Raw genomic sequence first — 16,597 nt, 5'->3', positions numbered from 1 at the left:
CGTGAATAGTCTCATACACAGGTATTTATTTATAAACATTTACAAAAAATATATTGACATAAGACAATAACACCGTACACTAACGCCTAAATCAATGCTTATATAACAATTGTATGTTATAGTTTGTTTGCTTGAGGGAACAATACAAGTCAGGTGCAAACAGCTACGCTTTGTGAACCAACAATGAACATAACTAAGGACTCCTCGCCGACAATAGGTAGTAAAATAGCAGCGAAAGCTTAAGGAGTCAGGATATTATATTTTATACATTGTAGTGTAAATCTATAGAAAAATAAAGAAAAGATGTAGGTAACATTTAAATAGGATTTATAAATTCGGTTATATCGTAAAAAGCTAGTTATGTTTAAAGCCTGATAATATAATTTCCTAATGTGTGTTTTATGTAATTAATTCGTCCATATATTAACATCATATCAATGTAACTTGATCATAGCTAGACAAAAACATCACCGTTAGAAGCATCGTGATTTTGAACTTTTACCAATACTTTTTTCAAGCTAATTTTATCCATAGAAACGTACACGTACCGCCTTGTTTTCCTCTCTACAATTCACTTGTCATAATGTTCTTCCAGTCACAGATAAGGAAAAATCCAAACGGCTGATTGAGTTATCGCCGTTAGGAAATGGACGTCAGGCGACTGTAACGCTATAGCTCTCCGCCCATTTGTATAGGATTGAGTTACCGACACTTTACCTTTATAGAACTTAATGGCACGTCTATTTTATTATGGTAATGTTATTATGGATGTAAGAAGTTAAAAATTTGATTTATTCAAATTTTGTTTTATGGGAGTAAGATTTTAGCATAATTGTGACTTAAAACTTAACTTCTAATATTCAACTTTTTCATACTAATATTTGTACCGAGAGAAGAGTGACATAAAAAAGTATTAACTATTTGAAACAACGACCTGATTACTATTCCTTGCTTTGTGCCAGTACCTATCATGGGAACAAAGGGTTAATATTGACAGTCCTTCCATGTTGTAGCTCATATTCCAGGTCAGCATAGAAAACTCGGGAAAATGATTTTCGGGATTTTTTTTCGGGTATTCTTATTATTCGGGGAGAGCAACGTTTTCGAATTTGTACTAATGTGAATTTAAGTACAAATTCGAAAACGTTGAATTAATGTGAAATACAATTGTTTAAAATGGTTTTAGTGATGTGTTATGTCGGGATACTTTCATTCTTTCCACAGAACTGCTGAATCGATTAATGGCTAAAATATGATTCAATATTCAAAGAGAGAATATTCAAATTAAACAGCATATTTCTAATGTTTACTATTTTAAAGAATGAAAAAGGAGAATATTATAAAGTAACTAAAAGAAATACTGTTTTAGTCTAAATAACATTGTTATTATTTGTTTGTGTTCTAGGAAAAAAAGTACAGAATAGTAAACAGGAATCAATACATAAAACTAAATAATTTATAAAGCTTAGATTGTAAGTAGATGTTGTTTTGGAAAGTTCTCGATATATTGTAGATGTTTCGTTATCGAAACTATAAATTCAAAGTAAGAACTACTTTGGTAACAGATAATAACATGATTTCGTTAAACAATCTTTTGAGTTTCTATCCATTAAGTCTGAAAAATATTCAAATTTATAAGTGTCCAGATTTGGAGACTCAATTAACAAAATTTACATTATCCCTAAGGACATTTCGGACGTTTATTAACAAGATTTTGGGTGGACAAAGCTTTGATGGTTTTTCTTTTATATTATTCTTTCAGATAGTGAATTAGATTTTTATATAAAAATGATTACACATAGATTACTTTAAAATAGTCTCTTTCAATTTCTGTTAAGAAAGAAACCAAGTAAATTACTAACAATTTGACACACTAATAATTCATTCACTTTTTTAATCATCGATTTAAATGGTGCATACTTCATACTTATATTTCGATTGAAAAAGTACATGCATAAGACTAAGTACATAACATACATCATGCTTGTAAATAAGGCACTGTACACAGTGTAAACTGTCATCAGAGACGGCACATTAGCTGGCAGATTAGTTGTAACTAAATCTGAGTCACAGACCATTAAATGTTATCCGAAGTGTCGCACACGAGTGAGCCAATTAGTGGTTCGTTAGACTTCCCAACTGTGTTATTTAGTTCGAGATTTTCTAGACGGATTCACTTCCATTCAGAATGAATTAATGATGCGAAAACGTATGGTGGCTGTTTATTTACAAACGATGAGAGATTTTGGTACAAAACTCTGCCTCAAAATAAATATAGAAAGCATTTTACATTTTGGTTAAAAAATAATAATACATATAGAGAGATAAAGTTCTCAGATTATGTTCGTTCGTGCTGTTATTAAAAAGCTTGTTAAATCTCTTTATTTTTTCTAAAGATAACGATCAAAGTCAAACTAACGATAAAAGAAAATTAAAATTCTAATATGAAAACAACATTAATTACATTCCTATAAATATATTTATCCTCAAATATATTAACACTCAGTTTATCTTAATGCCTACTCTAAAAAGCTAATCGTAGCGACATCTAGACATAACTATAGCACGACACAGCTGAAGCTTGGCTGCAGCGTTACGAGCTTTTCATATCGGTATGACGCATGCGGCATGATAGTATCACGTGCTATGATAACGTAGTTAAGTAGATACATAATATATTTCAATGCACATCTAGAGCAAAATACTATTACTACAATATGTCTATCTAAAAACATCAAAATATAAACCCCTAACTAGTTAACAACTGCATCAGATTTAAATAAATCTTACTTAACTTTATGCATCCGAATACAAAAGTCAAAATTTTAAAGGCAATTCAGTCCTTATTATAAGATTACCTGAACTTAATTTCAAACTTTCTTCACCCATAAATACTTTAACTTGTGTAAGCCGTTTTTAAAAAAACATAGACTTTATTTTATAAAGAACAAAATGGACGATTATATAAATCCTACAAAAGCTCGCTTTAATAAGGATAATAATGAGAGTTATAACAAGGCTCACTAATTAGCTTGTCTGTCCTCTCTGTTATTTTGTATCTACGTGTAGGGCATGTTATATTTTTACAGGAATTTCTGTTTCTCTTTACATTTAATTTTAATTGACTCTGTTTTATTGTTTAGACGGCTTTTCTCTTAGTGCCTCGTTGATCTAGTGGATAGCATTTTACAAGTCAACTTTCCGAGAAGTATGACTTATATGCATAATTATTGTAAGCTTAAAAAATATTGCTCATTTATATAATATATAATATGTATACATTATGAATATATGTATTATGTATATTATAATTTGTACAAAAATAGCTAAATGAAAATATGTCAAAGCCATAAATAATTACAATATATACGTTATATTCTTTTCGTGCCCAATAAAAAGCTTGTTAAGAATGTTCTTTATATTTTCTAAACATAATGTAACGAATTGACTTTCATATATTAAACTTTACAACCTTGAACATGTACAAAAAGTAATAAATTTGTATCTTTTATACAGAACTAGCGGTCCGCCCCGGCTTCGCCCGTGGTACATGTTTACGTTTTCTCTCCATAAGAACCATCCTCGTACTTCAAGGAATATAATAAAAAAATAATTATCGAAGTCGGTTCAGCCGTTCTCGAGTTATGCGCTTACCAACACATTTTGCGATTCATTTATTCTTATAGATTACTAGGTATTTGATAAAATAATGAAGTTTACATTTTCAACGACAGCTTCTACGTTTACGACCAAAAATGAACTTGTGTTATCTAAATGAACAATGAATTCTCAACAATGTTGAACATCTTGAACATCAAAACACCGAGGAATTTAAATAAATAACTTTATCTGACCAATTTGCCTCAGTTAGAAGAAGTTATTTACGAAATTTAATTAAGAGGCCAGTCTGCCTGTCAATCTCCGAACACTGAATAATGTCCTCGCAAGATGACTCCAGGATTTAATTAATATCCGGGTAACCGTGCCAGTTATGAAGCTTATTCACAGAATGAAAATCCAGTAGCCAAATTTGAATATTTTGCCTCAATATTGTACTTTGCTTTTTTTTTAATTTTGAAGTGTATACCAGCGTAAATAATGCCTCTTTTTTTGTCTTTGTACCATTTTTAGAAAAATTTATTATCTGTTTGTGGAGCATCCTTAATAACATATGTATTAGGAAATTAAATTATAACATTTATATTTGTGAATTATGAATGAGAAACAATTTACTTTCATGACTTAGGTAGTTAGGTATGAAGACTAATTACCACGCTAAGCTGTACAAACTCGTTAGTATGTTATTTATATATTAATTATTTACCTACCTAATTCTGTATATTCTAATCGAATAAATTATATATTTATCATATCAAATTATTCATACATATTTCTGAATCCAAAGAAACGGCATAAATAAATATTTGTCGACTAGGTACATACGGTATAATTTTACTTGTGGCTGGATATTCCTGTGTTCCATATTTAAAAATATCTACTAATACCATTGCTAATGCCTACGTATTAGGAATTTGAGTTTATAAATAATTAAAAAAAGAATTCTAATAAAATCTCCTATCTTTGTTCTTTATTATGGTAAGCTTTGGTAAGATACAAGGTGAATAATTAATTAGAGATATAATTACATTTTTATTACATTTTCTAAAGATATTGTGTATGCTGTATTTTATTATACTGTGAAGCGTTCCCAAAGTGAGCTGTCCCCGAAATCCAATTATGAATCGTCAAGTACATTTTGATACCTTTATTACTTAACTACTAATACCTACTCCGGATTATATTACTCTTACCAAGCTCTTACCAGACATAAAATAGACATAACAAGCAATATCTAAAAAAAAATGTTGCTTTCCTATTGTAAATTACTTAAATCATAATTCATAATTATTGAAAATAGTTTTCTTTTTGTATTACCTATTTGTGGAAAAAAGTTGTAAAACAACTATGTACTATAAATAATAGAGTAGCATTAAAAAAAATGAAATAAAAACTATTTGCATAAAAGGTTTAATTTGAATTTAGAAGAATTCCAATTGACATCTACAAAATCGTGCGGTGACAGCGCATGTCATCGGCCAAAAATATACAAAATTCATTTACATTTTTTTGATAACAAACATTATGTTCTACATCGTAAAATAAGGTAAGGTATTTTAATTTTCTTAGAATATCTATATAATATATAATTATTAAATTACGTGAATAATTTTTCATAATTTTAACTTGGTTGTAGTTGTAACTTTTTGCTGTTGTAAAATGATTGAAAGCACTTGCGCAGAAAATACAACAGCCGTACAAGAGCATACCCACCCGGTAAGATCATTACTAAACATTATTTAGATAGTCCAAAGTAATGTGAACTTCGTGAATGTAATGAAACTGGGACAACGGACAAAATGTTTAATATATTATGCTGAAAACTTCAGCAATTTCATCAATAGTCACTAACAAGTTTATTTAATAAATACTGTTACTACTGTTTTAATTCTGTACAGAAATCTGCAAAAAATAATGAGGGTGACAAAAGATTGTGTTACTCGTGTATTTTGCCGCGAAACGTTAACGTAGGTACTTTGCATTATCAAACACAGCATAATTTATTTTAGAACCTTAATTTCTACATGTAGGTATAATACTCGCGTAAAATCAAACAAAAATACTATAATTTATTTTTGTAATATCTATAATTTATTCTTCTACCACCTACAAGTGTAAACCGTAAATAAAATGTACACCTAGGAAATCACCAACGAAGATGGCGACATTGCCCGCTCAGAAGCAACGTTCCGCTACACGGTGCAAAACTTGAGTCAGTTGAAGGAGCAAGTGCTATCCCCTCCTTGCTACGTGCGATGTCTTCCTTGGAAGATCCTGGTGCTCGTCCGTAACACGAGTACTCCAGAGAGACAGCAACAGAAGGCATTGGGCATCTTCTTGCAGTGCAATGGAGATTGTGACTCACCAGGCTGGTCTTGCTATGGTCTGGGAGAGCTGAAACTGCTGTCGTACAAGCCAGATGGCGAACATCTGTGTAGGAAGCTTCATCATATGTATCATTGGTGATTATTGTTATTGTATTTTTGGCGTAAAATAACCTCGAAAAATTCTGTTATCTGTCTTTAAAATTTAAATGTTCGCTATGAAGACCTTAGATCATTAAGATGCAGACAGAATCGCCTGCTTACATTTATTCAATTTTTTTTAAGCCCAAGTAATCGATTTAACTATAAACCGATGCAATAAATCACTAATATCGCAATCAAAACATTTATCCGTTTTATTTCAGCAAAGAGGATGATTGGGGCTTCGCACACTTTATTTCTTGGAAAGACCTAATGGAGCCGGATAACGGATTTGTGAAAGACGACTCGATCACTATAGAAGCTCACGTGATCGCTGAGGCTCCGCACGGGGTGTCTTGGGATTCTAAAAAGCACACTGGATATGTTGGTAAGACGAACTGTTTATTTTTATACGAATGCTGTCCTGATAATTTTATCTAGGTACCTACTAATGAAGAATCGTCCAATTTGGTGAGATGGTTCGTAGCATACCACTCCATACGTACAATTTATTAAATATTGTATAATATGACATCATACAAATTATATTTTGCAGTTTGTATAATGTTTTGAATAATAAGTAATACGTTTATTAGCATATTTATAAACGTATCAAAAACTGAATACGATGAAAGTGTATGCAAACGTATTTATATTCCTGCATTGTCATCTAAATTTTAGCTATAGTTTAATAGAAATTCCCTCCAAAAATTTAAATTAATAATTTGAGAAATTACAAATGATTTTAAAATAGTGTCATGAAGATGGTTAATGTAAGTTTACATACTTGAATCTTGAGTCAACTTTTAAAGTATAAGATGTTTATAATAATTAACGCAAGTTATACAAACACTATATAATAATACCTTTGCTGACAGTGCAGCGTAATAAATGAATCTCGTTACACACTTGGTACATAAAACAAAGAGGATGCAATTCGTTTCTCTCCGCACTGACGCAAAAAACATTTATTTAACAAGGAGATACTTGCATTATGGTGTTCATATTTTATTCGTATGAGACACTAGTTTATATAAATTATAATATGTATTAGTGTATAGTGTCACCTTCTTTAGGTATATCATACTTAGCATAGAGATTATCGTAATTGTCTATTAAACGAATGACTATTCCAAATTAAATTTGATAAATATAGGAATATGCATATCTGATATGAAAGGATAAAAAATTAATAGTTCTACCGTCCCCGTTACTTTATAGATTTATTTCCGTCTAAACTAAGTACATAATATTTTTAAAGAATAAACCACCCATGTACATGTACATGTTCACACTAATATTGTTACACACTGTTACTTTAACGGCAATTCTCATAAATCATCGCTAAATCGCTTGTAGGTCTTAAAAATCAAGGCGCCACCTGCTACATGAACTCGCTACTACAAACTTTATTCTTCACTAACGTGCTACGGAAGGCCGTATACAAGATCCCGACGGTCGGCGACGACAGCTCGAGATCGGTGGCATTTGCGCTGCAACGCGTTTTCTACGATCTACAATTTTCCGACAAACCTGTCGCTACAAAGAAACTAACTAAAAGTTTCGGTTGGGAGACTCTGGATTCGTTTATGCAGCATGACGTTCAGGAATTTCTACGGGTAAGTTTGACAAGACAAATCGTAGACGGCGACGTCAGTTGACAATAAATTTCAGCAATTAATCCAACTCTCCGCTTGCGACTTTCTACAGTTTTACTTGGCTTGTTTACGTCTTCTTTATTTATGTATACCTAATAACTAGTTGCTTATAATCATTAGCTATTTAACTTTTACATTTTGGTATAACATAGGTATTTAGATCTATTATTACGTAGCAGTTTTCCCACATATAATTTGTAAATTCAAGACTAACACCAACTTTACTGAACTGCCCGCAACACTCGGCACATATTAACTTAACTAACAAATCGCGCTTTAAATCATTAGGTACTTCTAGACAAGCTTGAGAACAAAATGAAGGGAACTGCTGTTGAAGGCACCATACCGAAGTTATTCGAGGGCAAAATGACTTCATTCATCAAATGCAAGAATGTAAATTGCACGAGCACCCGCGTGGAAACCTTTTACGATATTCAGCTTAGTGTTAAGGGAAAAAATGACAGTAAGCGCATTAGCATACCTTCATTTGTGGTTATTTACTTGGGAATAAATTTGACGTATTAAGCGCTTTTATTTGTAAGAAAGTTTGCGAATTTTCGGGCACTGGTTTGTGTAAGAAAAATTTTCGGTCAAATCTATTGTGTTAGCATTAATTTGTTTTGCGTAACATTTCTTTAGACTTTTTTTTTGGGCTATACAAGTATTTTTTACTGTCATTTGTTATATCTTTTTTTACAAAAAAATCATTTGTTATATCTTGTCGCTACGCTAATTCTATAAATAACTAATGAAATAAATTTAACCTACGACCTTGAGGCGGTGATTGACAGATAAAAAAAATCTAGTCAAATAAATATGTTGCCGTCTTCAAAAAAGGAATGGTTCCGGAATAAATTAATTAAACCACCCATTGCAGTATACGAATCGTTCAAAGACTACATAAGCACAGAGCTGCTAGACGGCGAGAACATGTACGACGCGGGCGAGCACGGCCTCCAGGAGGCTGAGAAGGGAGTGATGTTCGACGAGTTCCCGCCCGTGCTGCACTTGCACCTCATGCGCTTCCAGTACGACCCGCAGAGCGATACGTCTGTCAAGTTTAATGATAGGTTAGTGTTTGACTGGCCAAACTATGAAGAGCTTTCGCTAATCTTTTTTTTGTTTATTATGTAATTGCATATTTTTACTTGTAAGTACCAAGGTTTGCAATATGTAGAGGTAATTAATAAATATTGCGGAAACTTATTACTTAATGCTATGTCATCTTTCTATGAGAATTTTCTGCTATTGTTATAAAACAGACGATATTAACTGATTCTGAAAGATGTATTTTGTAATTTTATAAAAATATTATCAAGCGAACCCGTTTAGGTACCTAGGGCACAGGATATACAGGGTGTAATCGTTAAGTGTGCACAAGCGATTATTCCGTAACTATTGCAGATACCAAAAAACTTTAAACTGATATCGAAAGTACTTAACCTAATAGTATGGGAGCTAGCAACGTTTAAAAAAAAGTCATTTTAGTATAGTTGGGTTTTTGATATACTGTTTCTCTTGCTATTTCGGTTAGAGTCCGGGCTGTCTGGCTGGCCGCAGTGGTTGCGTTTATTAGTGCGCATCTTATCTGCACAGGAAAATATCCCTAATTTAAAGTCATTTTTTAACGCGTAATTTTTAATCTTTTACCTTTAGATAGATCCATCAGACATAATTTTTTATTGCAAGACGTTTTTTTCGTTGTAAAATAGGTGCCATACGCAATTTTTATTTCAAAATAACTAAAATGTCATCGAAATAAGTGAAATTACATCAACATGAGTCCGCTTAAAAGGTAAGTAATAACTTTATTATTTAAGTATATTATATTATCCTTTTTTAATACTTATATTGAATAATTAGTAAACTAATATTTAGATGTTTTCATATTTATTACACTTTTGGGTATAAATATGAATTTGGTGATATTTGTATTTTCTAGTGTTTGATTTTACGCGAGTATTATACATTTTGAAATTAAAGACTTGGGAAAATAATACAATGAATAAATCGCGTTTGAAATCCGTTAAAAAGTCTTTAATTTCTTGATGATATTTGGTTTTTATCAAGTTTACATTAACGTCCTATTTGAGGTTCGTTGGGAAAAAGGAGGCGATATGGTAGATTGTTGCAAAAAAACTGTAAATAGTAAAATGAATATTATATATAGTATAAGTAACACAGTGATTACTTATCCTTCACTGGGACTCATGTTGATGGAATTTCACTTATTTTGTAGATATTTTAATTATTTTGAAATAAAAATTGCGTCTGGTACCTATTTAACAACGAAAAACACGTCTTGCAATAAAAAATGTATGTCTAATGGATCTATCTAAAGGCGAACGATTAAAAATTACGCGTTAAAAAATGACTTTAAATTAAGGATATTTTCCTGTGCAGATAAGATGCGCACTAATAAACGCAACCACTGCGGCCAGCCAGACAGCCCGGACTCTAACCGAAATAGCAAGAGGAACAGCATATCACAGAACCAACTATACTAAAATGCTCACTTGTCAACGTTGCTACCTCCTAGAATATAATGAGTAAAATGGCCATAATAAATTTTTAAAAATAAAACGAGAAATATCCAAAAAATGTTGTGTGGTTTTATGAAACCACGGTAAAAGTGAAACTGTTCGAACGGTTCCGAACACTGCTTTGTGTAGCGCATGTCGCGTGCCGAGTAGGTATACCTACTCGGCAGCCGCGATACACGCGACATGCGCTACACAGACCAAAAAGTTTGAGACGATGTAATAAAAGTTTCACTTTAAAATGTTACATTAAACGCTCCCATACATTTTATTTCCCATACATTTTGTATTCATAGCAGATTTTCGAAGTGATGTCCTCATTGTGCAATACAATGAGGAGCTCTATTTACAGTTTCTAAATGAACTTCCCTTCAAATTTGCGAAGTAATTAAAGCAGAAAACCAAAAAAAGAAAGAAAAAGCTAAAATCTTTCATATTAAATGTACTAGGTGGATCCTAAAGTAATGATAATTGGGTATTTCCTGTGCACATAAAAATATAAAATAAATGTTTTTTGCTTGCTCATGTATTCACTTAGTAATCACAAAAAAATCATATCAACAGGCCACGTTTCCAATTATTTACATTAATTTGAATGTGAACCGTGCGTGCCAGAATGTTTCCCGACGAAAAGAAGAAACAACGATTCGACATGTAGAGGGTAAATTTCTAAATTTTTAATGATATCAGGATAATTTTTTGTCACGTTTTGTGATCATGGACGTTACCCGAGTTCACCATGTTTATGCTGAAACCAAAAAAACAATCAATGTCCTGGATGCGAGCTTCCAAAGTGACGATGAAGAAATTCAAAGTGAAAATCAGTAGGTAGGTTAGATTAAAGCGGTAGTTTTTTGGGACGCTGAAGGAATAATTATGGTGGAATATTTTAAAAAGGTAGCCACTTTATTGGGCTCTTACTAAACAGACCAAATTAAAAGATTGCGGTAGGTTAGTAAGGAAAAGAGACATGGCAAACTGCGGACCTGAACGCTGTTTCACCAAGACAACGCACCAGATCACAAAGCGTCAGTTGCGATGGCTGCCATTAAAAAATCGGCATTCCAAATGCTTGAACACCTACCCTATTTTTTAGATCTAGCTCCTATTTACTTTTATCTCTTTCCTCGGCACAAGAAACACTTTCTTAGCAATAAATTATTTTAAGACGACAGCGAAGTGATGGCCGCGTGAAGGGGTTTTTGTGGATGAAGTCAAAGTTTTTTTTTTTAAGTTTAGGAAAAAAAATATTGAAGTATATTTTCTAGTTAAAAAGACTATCTAGAGAACTACATAATTATTATAACTGTAATGACCTTGTTTAATATTGATTATCATTACTTTTGGATCAACCCATGTAGGTACATGGGATATTCGTATCTCATACAAAATGTATGGGAGGGTTTCAAGTTAATTTTTTAGATATTTCTCGTTTTATTTTTAAAAATTTATTATGGCCATTTTACTCATTAGGTTAAATTCTTTCGATATCAGTTTAAAGTTTTTTGATATCTGTAATAGTTACGGAATAATCGCCTGTGCACACTTAACGATTACACCCTGTATAATATACTACTGTACTAACGTAGCTTAGTAAGGATCACTTAGTACCTACGTCACCATGGCAACCCACAACATACCAACATAACAAAACTTCAAAACGTATGAGCCCAATAACATTCCAGGTTCGAATTCTACGAAACGGTGAACCTAGATCCATACTTACAAGAGATCCCCTCTACGCCAGCACACTACACGCTGCACGCGGTGTTGGTTCACTCGGGGGACAATCACGGGGGGCACTATGTGGTGTTTATAAACCCTAAGGGAGATGGAAAGGTGTGCGAAATGATATAATAGTAAATACGTTAATGTATCTTTTGTGATATGATTTAGAATTAGATGAAGTAGACAGAAAATGATCGTTAAAAACTTACCTTGCTAGGCACCTAACGGTAATCACTATTTAAGTATTTGTTTGTGTAAACTGACATTCAGAATACTCTAGCTAAATTTGTTTAAATGTATTTTTGTTGCTTTTCATATTTTTAAAGTAGGTAAACGAGTTATAAATTACGTAGAAATGAAGACCGTATTTTTTAATTAATGTGAGATTTATCTGAAGTAAGTAAGTATATTATAGACAATATGGTATACTATTAGGAAATGTTATAATATTATATTTGTGTATTTAACTTCTTACAATAAAACTGATATAAGCTTTTAATTCAAGCAAACATCGAGATAAGTGCATTATGTGATTAATGCTCATGTTTGATGTTTGTATTTAAAATTACAAAGGTATCTCCAGTCAATATTATTTATTCCCTTTTCATCTCACATTTTTTTATCAAAGGATCTTTTGAATAAATCGCGTCTGAAACCGATTACAGATTTTAAATAAGTATCTAAAAGTTATCCGTCTTTTTAATAAATCGCGTCTGCAACCGAATACAGGTTTTAAATAATTATTATCTAAAAATTATCCGTATTTGCCAATATATTTTAAAGTTTCGTATCTATAATTATTATGAAAATGTTTTGATTCCCAATTGCAACATACTTAATAAATCGAATCAGTCTAATAACTGCAAATCTTTTCTTAGTCTGTGAAAAAGATTATTGCACATGTTTCATAAGATCGTCCAACTAATTTCTGAGTAGGTACAATTAATTTCTCTCCACTGTACATTTTTTCGATGCTCTTTCTAGATGCCCGAACTGTCGACCTTTTATATAATAAAGTATAGGTAATAAAACTAGTAAATAAGTATTAAAATAATATATTTATCAGTGGTGTAAGTTCGACGACGACGTAGTATCCCGATGCAGCAAGCAAGAGGCGATCGAATACAACTTTGGTGGCAAAGAGGACGCGCCGTACCTCGCGCGGAGGGCGACCAGCGCGTACATGCTTATTTATATACAGTTAGTGGAATATTATTTTAATTTAACCCGAAAATATGTTTTTTTATTTAATTTGAGGCATTTGAGTGTGAATTGAAATATTCAATATTGTTGATATTGACGCAGACATAGTAGTAGAGATCAATTAGTATGTTCTAGTATGTTCTAGTATGTTATTATATTATATTATCTGTATTTTTGAGTGAAATCATGTACTTACCTTTTTCAATTTATTAAAGTTATTCTTGGAAGTTTCATTCAATCTCTTTTTAACTATTCGTAGAAAATAAATTATCAGCTATAGCAATACCGAGAATATCATATGAATTAGGAATATTAAATTATTACTGATATAAATTTCATGGACGCCTAGTTATGTTCTTTACGCGTACCTATTTTCTTTTTGTAATATTTTAGCGTAATACGTTACACGTAAAACCTTTTATGCTTAAAATTAGTCTCATAAAATATTACGTTCCCCGAAAAACATTACTACTACATACATAAATTATATTGTATTCACTACTGTCCGTTTCAATATTACTTATATCTATATAAAAGATCTAGATTTCATGGAAATCGTATGATATTAACCAAATGTATGTATTTAATTATAAATAATACAAAAATAATACTCTATTTAAACATAAGATTAACAATTGTGTTAATACGCCTGAAATGGGCTCATTGAAGTAATTGTAACCCAGCATTAAGGTCCCAGTAATTACGATTATTTCTTGAGAAGGAAATGCTCATTGCGTTGTTAGGTACCAAACTTTTGTAATAAAGATTTTTATGTTTTAATTCCAGAGCTTAACATATAAAAAGACAGTCTCATTAAAATCCTTATTGATTTCATTATACGGCTACGAGTTAATATTTTAACATATCTATATTTAAATTTTGCATTTGTACAAAACTATCGTCAATAATTGCAGATAAGTTCCCGTTGTACATGGTAAAAGCATGCCGATCAACTCATCTTTCTTTAATATTATTTAGTACAGTTGTCTTCTAATTAAAAAAGATCCCTAGCTCCACTTAAGCCCCCTCAAAGTTACGGTCGAAAGTTTTATACTTCTTTAAATTTTTTATGACATCTAGCTAGTTCTATAGTTCATTTTATAAAGTTACACACCTGGCACACGAAGCTAGATCATTATAATCTTAGCAGGCGCCGCAGTGCGTCCGAATTATAAAGCGCAGGTCATACCGGTAACTGCCGGCCATTCATTTGGCCAACACAAAATATTGTTGCGGCGAACACGCGCAGATGCGATTTATCCCAGCCTCGCTGTTCTGCTGGGTAAACAGTGTTCAAGTTTTATTAAACTGGGGGAAAAATGCCATTTATTGTATTTATTGTAGTGGCGAAACGGACAAGTGCATCGTATATTCAAACAATCTATCATTGATGTTTGTTTTCAAGTTTCGAAAAATAACAACACGGTCGTATAGCTATTGATGAGCGTTGTGATTGAACAAGTTTTTAATATTCTAAAAATTATAATAAACTATACTAGGTTTCCACCCGCGGCTACGCTCGCACAGTCTTTGAAAAACCCGCATAGTTCCCGTTCCCGTGGGATTTCCGGGATTGCGTCATTTTCCCGGGATAAAAAGTAGCCTAAGTCCTTTCTCGGAAATTTCATGAAAATTGGTTCTGTAGTTTAGGCGTGATTGAGTAACAAACAGACAGACAGAGTTATTTCGCAATTCGCATATATTAGTATGGATTTGTTGAAACGTAAATAAATTGTGATTTTGATGCTATTTCTAAGCACTAAAAAGCATCATAATAAAAACATTGTCAACACGAATTTACTAAAATAAATTTTAATTTAAAAAAATAAGCTAATATTTTCAGTGTGCGATTCGAAAATGAAGTCGTACACCTACTGTAAGTTATTCTATAATTCCAGGACGTCCCAACTCAAGTACGTGTTGCAGGACGTAACTGAAACCGACATGCCCACAGATCTCTGCGAACGAATCAACGAAGAGATGCGTTACGAGATGGTAAGGACAAGTAAATATCCCCCAGTGTATCGTGTGCTTTATTTATTGTTTTTGTATCGCATAAGAAACAGTGTCGTGTTTGCAGGCGGCAGAAAAATAAGATGCAGAAAATTTAGGTCCGACACCTCCGTCTGCTCCGCGAAGTACTATACGAAGATATTCAGCGCTCTAAAACATTTCTTCACTTTGCAGGCCATTGCCGGCTCTAAATATAAAGGAAGATAACCGATCGAGGCTTTGTTTTTGATACAGTTTAGCTAGCCGGTGGCGAAACGCATTAAATTGAACGGGTGGGCTTTAATCTCTTATTGATATGTGTATTTTTGTTGTAATAATTTATGTACCTCTATTAATAAAATTTGTTGCAAAATAAGCTGTGGTTTTATTTTTGCATTATTTTACAATATTAGAAAGTATGATGAAGCTATTGTGAGAAAAAACGTAAAAGAAAGCAGGTTTCACAAATCGACCATATTTTGTCAAAAAATGCGGCTAGCAATTAGTCTTTTCTCACATAGTGATTTAAAATGTGAATTTAGAAATAAAATTTGCGATATTCAAAGTCCATCCGAAAGCGAGTTCCAATCAAGCATCAATCAATGTTCATGTACAATATTGCCTTTAGATTTTAAGCCCTTATCAACGCAACTTCTGAACATAAACTACGATTAACAGAATTGATATATGAACTGCATACCGCTATAGCCAGCTGATTGCAATAGCGATTTGTTTGCTCGGTTAAAAAATGGGTTATATCCTTCAACAATAAATCTCGCTCGAGCGGCTATAAATTAGTCTCCGATTACTGGCGTTGCACAATGTGTCCATACTATCTTTCTGTATTGTCAACGTTCTTTTTAATTAAGGATATGTGCGGATAGAATGTGATAAAAAATTGATTATATAACGTAAATGTTAAAATTATTAAGTTATCTTGGAATTTTGAACACAATGCTATATTTTTTGCTGTCGTCCCTTTTTCTCTTCAAATCCTACCTATTTAGTGGCAAACCCACCTCAAATAGATACGTCTAAGCGCCTTTATTCTTTCTAAATTAATAAATGTGTGAGTAAATATGATGCTGACAACATCAACGAGGCATGAATATTCAAATATAGATAAATATCCTCAATTCCTCATTGATTGTATGGTATATACGATCGAACTAGAATAAGACAATTACCATAAGGATAATTGATATCAAGGTCTAAGGAAAAACATAATAGAATACCCATCGAAATATAGAGCAATAAAAACATTTCCTATAAAATTGCAAGCAATTGCTATAAATTGTGCCGAACATCCGAACGTTCATCATTTTAATTTCCTTCATTAGCACCCCGAAGTAAGCATAAAAATTGAATTTTCAGACGTTTCGTTAAAACGAAG

General features: G+C 32.2%; 1 protein-coding gene across 4 annotated transcripts; it reads left to right on the top strand.

Annotated features, from left to right (window-relative positions):
* The first annotated feature begins 5,064 nt into the window (after positions 1 to 5,064).
* On the top strand, positions 5,065 to 15,560 carry LOC123695834 (ubiquitin carboxyl-terminal hydrolase 7-like). 4 transcript variants are annotated; one of them, XM_045641773.1, is made up of 11 exons: positions 5,065 to 5,164; positions 5,255 to 5,334; positions 5,761 to 6,080; positions 6,308 to 6,471; positions 7,443 to 7,702; positions 8,030 to 8,204; positions 8,619 to 8,811; positions 11,967 to 12,120; positions 13,076 to 13,209; positions 15,111 to 15,207; positions 15,400 to 15,560. In XM_045641773.1, the coding sequence occupies exons 2-11, from the start codon at positions 5,278 to 5,280 to the stop codon at positions 15,430 to 15,432; spliced, it is 1,587 nt and encodes a 528-aa protein (XP_045497729.1). In that variant the 5' UTR covers positions 5,065 to 5,164; positions 5,255 to 5,277; the 3' UTR covers positions 15,433 to 15,560. The 4 variants fall into 4 exon arrangements, with proteins under 4 accessions (XP_045497729.1, XP_045497730.1, XP_045497728.1 ...); XM_045641774.1 differs by having other exon boundaries at positions 15,111 to 15,217; XM_045641772.1 differs by having other exon boundaries at positions 15,111 to 15,217; positions 15,293 to 15,560.
* Positions 15,561 to 16,597: the final 1,037 nt, after the last annotated feature.

This window comes from Colias croceus, chromosome 11 (assembly GCF_905220415.1).
Source record: "Colias croceus chromosome 11, ilColCroc2.1".
NCBI classification, from domain to species: domain Eukaryota; kingdom Metazoa; phylum Arthropoda; class Insecta; order Lepidoptera; family Pieridae; genus Colias; species Colias croceus.
Note: the sequence above shows the minus strand (reverse complement) of the source record. Positions and strands in the feature narration are given on the sequence as shown.

Coding starts and splice junctions, on each gene's coding strand:
- LOC123695834 (XM_045641772.1), top strand. CDS start 5,278: ATGATTGAAAGCACTTGCGCAGAAAATACAACAGCCGTACAAGAGCAT. Junction 8,812..11,966: donor TCTGTCAAGTTTAATGATAG/GTTAGTGTTTGA, acceptor ATAACATTCCAG/GTTCGAATTCTACGAAACGG. Junction 15,218..15,292: donor TTACGAGATGGTAAGGACAA/GTAAATATCCCC, acceptor TCGTGTTTGCAG/GCGGCAGAAAAATAAGATGC.